General features: G+C 37.0%; 1 protein-coding gene across 1 annotated transcript in view; it reads right to left on the reverse strand.

Annotated features, from left to right (window-relative positions):
* The window catches only part of APLF (aprataxin and PNKP like factor), a 56,498-nt gene that overhangs the window by 30,953 nt on the left and 18,597 nt on the right, over positions 1–6,948 (reverse strand). Inside the window, exons 3-5 of the mRNA XM_014532083.1 lie at positions 4,968–5,140; positions 1,641–1,788; positions 1,262–1,391 (exon numbers count right to left, since the gene is read on the reverse strand). Of these exons, the coding sequence (XP_014387569.1) occupies positions 1,262–1,391; positions 1,641–1,788; positions 4,968–5,140 (451 nt within the window). The remainder of the gene's footprint in view (positions 1–1,261; positions 1,392–1,640; positions 1,789–4,967; positions 5,141–6,948) is intronic.

The following is a 6,948-nucleotide window of genomic DNA, read 5'->3' on the forward strand; positions in this document are numbered from 1 at the left end:
AAGGGGTCCCAGACTGCAAGAGGGCACAGGCCGGGCTGAGGAACCCCCCAGCCCTGAGTGCACAAATTTTTGTGCACTGGGCCTCTAGTTATTTTATAAAAGATAATGTTCATGGTAAAATGTAAGAGTAGCTTGCAAGAACTAATCATCCCAAACAAAACCATTAAACATTTTGGACAAAATATATAAAAGCCACTATCTGAAGATACTGGAGAGTGACCAAAAGGCAAAAGTAGAGAAGAATCTAAGCTTGGAAAACTCACTACAACCTGTGAGGTTTGTAAACTTTGGCTCTTTCCTGAGAGCATCTCCCAATTCACAGGTAGCAGAAAGCTGCAGCCTTGCTGGCTTACCTGTTCATAGGACAGAGTTAGAGGCTTGTGGAGCAGGTAGAAAGCTAGGGATAAAATCCTAAAAGAAAGAAACTCACAGAGAACCAAAACCAAAATCAATGCATAGAATCAACCCATAGCTCACTACAAGGCCTGGGGGAAGCCCTGGAACCCAGAGAAAAAGCAGCAGCTGGAAGCTGAGAGAACTAAGCAGAGACTGTAACTGCTGTCCACACAGGGGAAAACAGAATTTAGGGCTTGAATTAACTGCCTATTCAAAGAAAATAGCCTATCAGACCAAATTAATTGTCTATTAGAACAAAAATACCTACTCAGAGGAACATAAAATCAAAAGCTCTACATCATTTATAATTTCCAATTTCCAACAGAAAGTCACTAGATGAGAATAAAAGGAAAATGAAGAAAACAAGCAGTGAAAAGAAACTGAACCTGAGATGACTGAAAAGTTGCAAATAAAATGTTGACTAAATAAGACAACGCAGAAACGTTTTTAATAATCTTAAATCAATGGGAATACCCAGCAGATGACATAAATCATTGTAATATCTGCCAGGACAGTAAGCTATACTAGGACAGAGGTCACCTCTTCTTTAAATCCTCCAGCACATAACATCATGTGCCTAGCACTTTTTAAAAATTATATTAATTTATAAAGCCCTTACTGTGCTGGCCTTTTATCTTAGACATGACAGCACAGGTTTGTTTAAAAATCTGTTAATATGGTAAATCTAGCACATGTTAAATCAAAAAATAATTAACAGGATGTTTGATAAATAGCATAATAGCTAGTGTTTTAAATTAGATTTCATGTACACATCTAAAAAAATGATAAGCTATGTTATTCACCTCTTCATTTGTTCATAAAAACTTTCAAATTCTGCTTAATGTTTGCTTGAAACAAAACCTACTTCCACTGGTCACTGGTGCTGGGAGGTTTTGATCACCCAGATCTGTTAACATCCACGCTGGAAGGATTCTCTTCCTCTGGGCGGGGTTGGACTGCTGCTTACTGATGCTTGAGCATTCACCTGCGAAAGACTAAAAAATCACCATCTTATTAATTACCAAAAATAAGCATGCTCCCTTAATGAAGTTGTAAATTTTTTTACTTTGTAGAAAGCTACCATAAAAATACCCATCTGCAATTATGGACTGAATTGTCAAATTTCTCAAAGACATTCATGATCTCTACTAGGTGAAGTGTTGTGCCTAATTTCAGTTGTCTTTTCTCTCCTCAAAATAATTTAAGGGACAGGTTATAAATGGATGAGATCTTAAATTTCTCACCACACTATTTGTGGTAGAAGTCTGGGTCGTCGCTATTCCTGTGCTTCCTTCCAGCTGTGGGGCACCAGTCGTCTCATCAGGCAAATTAACCAAGGATGATTCTGGTGTTTCATTCAATATTTCATCTTCATCAAGCATTTGACTATTTCTAGAAAATAAAATCAGAAAAAGACCAAGATGGCGGCATAGGAAAACACCGGAAATTGCTGCCTCCGACAACAACTTCAAAAATACAACTAAAAGACAGAACGGTCATCATCCAGAACCACAGGAAGGCTGGCTGAGTGGAAATTCTACAACTAGAAGGAAAGAGAAGAGCACACAGACTCAGAGGAGCTACGAAAGTAAAGTGCAGAGGTACGGAGGCTCCGGCGCGAGGCTTAAGAGCTACTTACTTATTTAGTATTTGTCCAGATAGTCCATAAAAGTTAAGATCACCATGCAGAATCCAAAGAGAAAATGCAAATTGCAAATATATCAGCTAAGTTAGTTAGGCCCTTGGAGAAAAAATAAATAAAATCCTATAACTGTTACTGGGGTTCTGGCCAGTACAGCCACTTGTGAAATCTCCCCAAACATGCAGCCTGACTGAAAGCTAAATGTTCCGACATATGATCACCTGGGGAACATACTAGCAGACCAATTACTTCCTACTTGCTGCAAATGTGATAAGATCATCCAAAGTTGTTGCATCATTATCACTTATGTATGCATAGAGATGATCCAACAAATTTATCTTTCTGAAAATTTGAAAATGGAAATAGAAATGCTACTCAGAAATAAAAAGGAATGAAATGCTGGTATGTACAAAACATGAATGCATCTCAAAGAATTTTGCTAAGTCAAACGAGCTATTTATATGACATTCTGAAGAGGTAAAGCTATAGGGACAGAAATCAGGTCAGTGGCTTCCAGGGGCTAGGGGTGCAGGAATGGGACTAATACAGACAGTTGAATGCTATCCCAAAGAAGCATGCTAAAATGGATTTCTTACATAAGACTAGAGAATCCACCAGCTGGCTATGTTCCCTGGAAGGACCCAGAACACTAAGCAATAAGGTACACACTAGTGAGACAGTGTTGAGTAGCTCAATGGTAGCTGCCTCTACAGGTCAGTTTTGGTGGTAGGGGAGGCTGCCAAAACAGGGCTCCGTAGTATCAATGGAGATGATAGGATTCTAGAATTGTGCAGGCCCTGTGGTTAGCATTAAACATCAGAGACTAAGTGGATGTTACTGGCATAACAGACAGCAAAGTTGGAATGGCACTGGTCAGTAAGCATCTGTAACAATGTCTGTCCACCTAGCTGAAGACATTTTTCAGCTTTCCTTGCAACTCTGTATAGCCATGAGCCTAATTTGGGGAACTAGGGGTGTAAATGGAAATGATATGTGCAAGACACTGTCCTGGATTCTCTTCCTCATTTCCTTCTTACCTTACCAACTGGCAACACCAACAATGAAACTAATTTAAAAGATATATATTGAGGATGACAGAGTTTCTCCCTTAGCTGGAGAACATGAATTACATTATGAAGGAGAGCATGCCTATAACTCTGGACCATTGTGTGACAGAAAAAATGTTCTATCTTGTTTAAGCACTGCATTTGAAGGTCATTTTTTAAGCAACTTAGCTTTTACTCTAATACAGGAATCAGCAAACTGCAACACTTAGTCCAAATCCAACCTGCTACCTGTTTTTGTAAATAAAGTGCTACTGAAACATAGCCATGGATGTCTGTTTACATACTGTCTGGACATAGCCCCTTTTGAGAAAGTATTCAGTATTTTAGGTTCATCTTTATTCTGCCTGTTCAAATGTTAAATGCAATGAAATCAAAAACATTCTGAAATGAATCAAATATTGCCAAAATGCTCAAAAGGGAGGGCTATATGCTTTGAATCATATATTGAATGATGCATATGTGATAAATATTTTTAATTAAAAATAGAAATTATAGTTAACTTATCTTTAAGCAAATGGTCTTTCAACTATTGTTACTACATAATGGGGACCAAAGTAAAAAAAATGAAAATCATTATTGCACATCAGAAATCATTATATCATCACTAGAGGCCCAGTGCACAAAATTCCTGCACAGGTAGGGTCCCTAGGTCTGGCATGTGATCAGGGCCAATAGGGGCCTCTGGCTGCTGGCCCGGGCCTTCCTTCCCTGGCTGCCAGCCAGGGCCTTACTTCATTTCATGCCGCCCCCTGGTAGTCAGTGCACATCATAGCGAGCGATTGAACTCCCGGTCTCCTGGTCAAACTCCCAAGGGGACACTTTGCATATTATCCTTTTATATATATAGATGGGAATATTTGAAAACTCCAAATCACAAATGGAAAAAAAGCTAAGAGTGAAATCAACACCCTGAAGGAAATTTTACAAGAGCAGACTAAAACCAGAATATTTAATTTTTAATATAAAAACACAATTAATTTGGTTACCCTAAATTAAGTACATAATTACCAAAACATATAAAAAATATTTACTACCTCTTTCAACACATTTGGCTTGATAGCAATAACATACAAGATAATACTCTTCATAATAGCCTGAAAAAATAGAGTGTTCTTAAAGTGGGTTCTATTTTCAGTTTTATCAATACCAAAACAATTTAAAATTCACAATCTGACTGAAGGCACAACACTGATCTTTCACACGAAGGAGACAAGCTAATTTGAATTGACATAAAAATTAAAATTGACATATAATAATGTATATGAGTTATCAGGCAATGGCCATAATTTGCTTAAAATAGAAATGTACAACATTTTTCTGATTTTTGAAGTAAGTATATAATTCTACTTTTATAGGTCCAGTTTATGTATTATATAATTTAATTTTACACCAGATGTTTATTATAACACCTCATTTCCTCAGTTTCCCTATTCTATATTTTCTGTTATTTTTATAAGAAACAAAAGTTATGCAACTTTAGTCTAAGTCAAAGATTAATATCTTAATAAAGAAAAAGGGGGGACATCTGTAATACTTTCAACAACAAACATAATAAAATAAAAACTTTAAAGTGAACAAAAAGATTAAGAAAATATAGTGAGTTTCAAATTAACTATCCTGGTTACTGTTAGATGGAAAATACATTCTGAGCACAATGGTAAAAGACACCACATATGAGAACAATCACTATTGAGGCATGAATTTCCAAATGTTTTCTGGAAACACACACACACACACCATGTAACTCCTATATCACCAATACAGTTTAATACTAGAATAGTTTCTCCTGAGGTAATTGCGGATGGCTGAGGAATTAGGTTACAAATACCATTACCTAATGTCATTTCATTAGGCAATCTTACCTTAAAGTACATTCCAATTCTGTTTCAGAATACGTAGAGAAAACACGGAAAATGTATTTGTCAACAAACAAAGAAAAACTATCTCCAGGGTTCAACCAGTGCCATAGATTTGTCTTTAATGGTAAGAGCTGGCTCTTCTCAGAAGACTGATAAAAACATGGACTTGTGTGTATCTAACAAAGAAAGAAAGAATACAGTGATGTTGTAACTCAAAATTATGAAAAAATACAACTGAATATTAACTGATACAAAATTTTAATATCATAATAAGTTAGGTGTATAAGAAACTTAAAATTCTAATAAATCTGGAACTTATAAGTACCATAATTTTTATCCATTCATACAAAAAAAAAGCTGTAATATACCTCCCATTTCTCTAATAATAAAAAAAAGTTATCAATTAACTGGTTAAAAGATACTCTGTTTTGCATGAGGTAATTTGAAATTGAAAAGAGAAACTTGAAAAAAAATTGTCCAGTATGGAAACTGACTCCCTTTACTTCGAGATCCAAAATTCACCAATCCCCTGGAAATGGCTTGCTTCTTTTCCACTTATTTTCCCTTAATAATTTCTTACTATGATTAAAAGATTAGAAACTATGAGAAGGGAAGTTTAGATTCTATCTCTCAAGCAAAGAGCATAATTATTTTTTGTGGGGTTTTTAAGCTTCTCATGGAGGAATCTTATTTTGTTTGAATAAAATCCCACCATGAGAATATCATTCATATTCAAATTGTAAGAAGTAAATATATCTCAATGTCAAAACGATTACAATATCCATTACTTTGAATTATGTTTGCCACCAAAAGCTCCCATGTTAAAGATAATGAAGTTCCCTTCATAACTAAGACCTATTGAAAGACACCTTAAAAATTCCAACTAGAATCAAGCTGAAAGTGGCTATTTCCAAAGGGCAAATAGCCTTTTTGTCCTTATGATGAAGCTTTTAAAATAAATAAGCTTTAGTGTATAACAAAACAATCTACATTAATGCAGATCTTTGGTTTTTTTAAATAGAATCTTAGATAAAGCAACTCCCCTTACCATCCATCCGCTTCATCAATTTAAGTGAGACTTTCTAGAGACATCAACAACCTCTCCAGTATAACAAGGTAATTACCACCCCGGGATTGGGCTGAACATTTCCAGTTTTTCTATTTATATTTCATTCAAGTATCTTGAGATAAAATTATATTTTCATACATTGAAACCTTTTCTGATCCCAACCATTTAAAACATCTGAAGGTGTTAAGGTATGTTTTATTCATCCTGAATTTGAACAGATTAGAATTCACTATAAATACAGTAGGTAAAAACTTCTGTTCCTATAAAATATATTCATTATGGGAATATTAAGGAAGTTTATAATAGGCCTATTTTTAATGTATTTTGAAATTCTAGAAATGTATCTTTTCCTTTTCTTTTTACTCCACAACAAATTTTTCCCCCCACTGGTAAACTTGGTTAAAATTTTTATTAAATACTAGAGGCCCGGTGCACAAAAATTTGTGCACTGAGGGGGGTTCCTCAGCCTGGCCTGTGCCCTCTCGAAGTCTGGGACCCCTTGGGGGATGACCACCTGCTGGTTTAGGCCCGCTCCCTGGGGAACTGGGCCTAAGCTGGCAGTCAGACATCACTCTGGCAGCCCGGGAGCCCTCGGGGGATGTCCACTTGCCAGTGGGGAGCAGGCCTAAGCTGCAGTCAGACATCCTTAGTGCTGCTGAGGAGGCTCCTACCACCACCGCTGTACTGGCAGCCGTCAGCCTGGCATGTGGCTGAGCAGAGCTCCCCCTGTGGGAGCACCCTGACCACCAGGAAGCAGCTCCTACATTGAGCATCTGCCCCCTGGTGGTCAGTGTGTGTCATAGTGACCAGTCATTCCCAGTCTTTCTGCTGTTAGGGTCAGTTTGCATATTACCCTTTTACTATATAGGATAGAGGCCTGGTGCACGGGTGGGGGCCGGCTGGTTTGCCCTGAAG

This window comes from Myotis brandtii, unplaced genomic scaffold (assembly GCF_000412655.1).
Source record: "Myotis brandtii unplaced genomic scaffold, ASM41265v1 scaffold84, whole genome shotgun sequence".
Classification (NCBI taxonomy): Eukaryota; Metazoa; Chordata; class Mammalia; order Chiroptera; family Vespertilionidae; genus Myotis; species Myotis brandtii.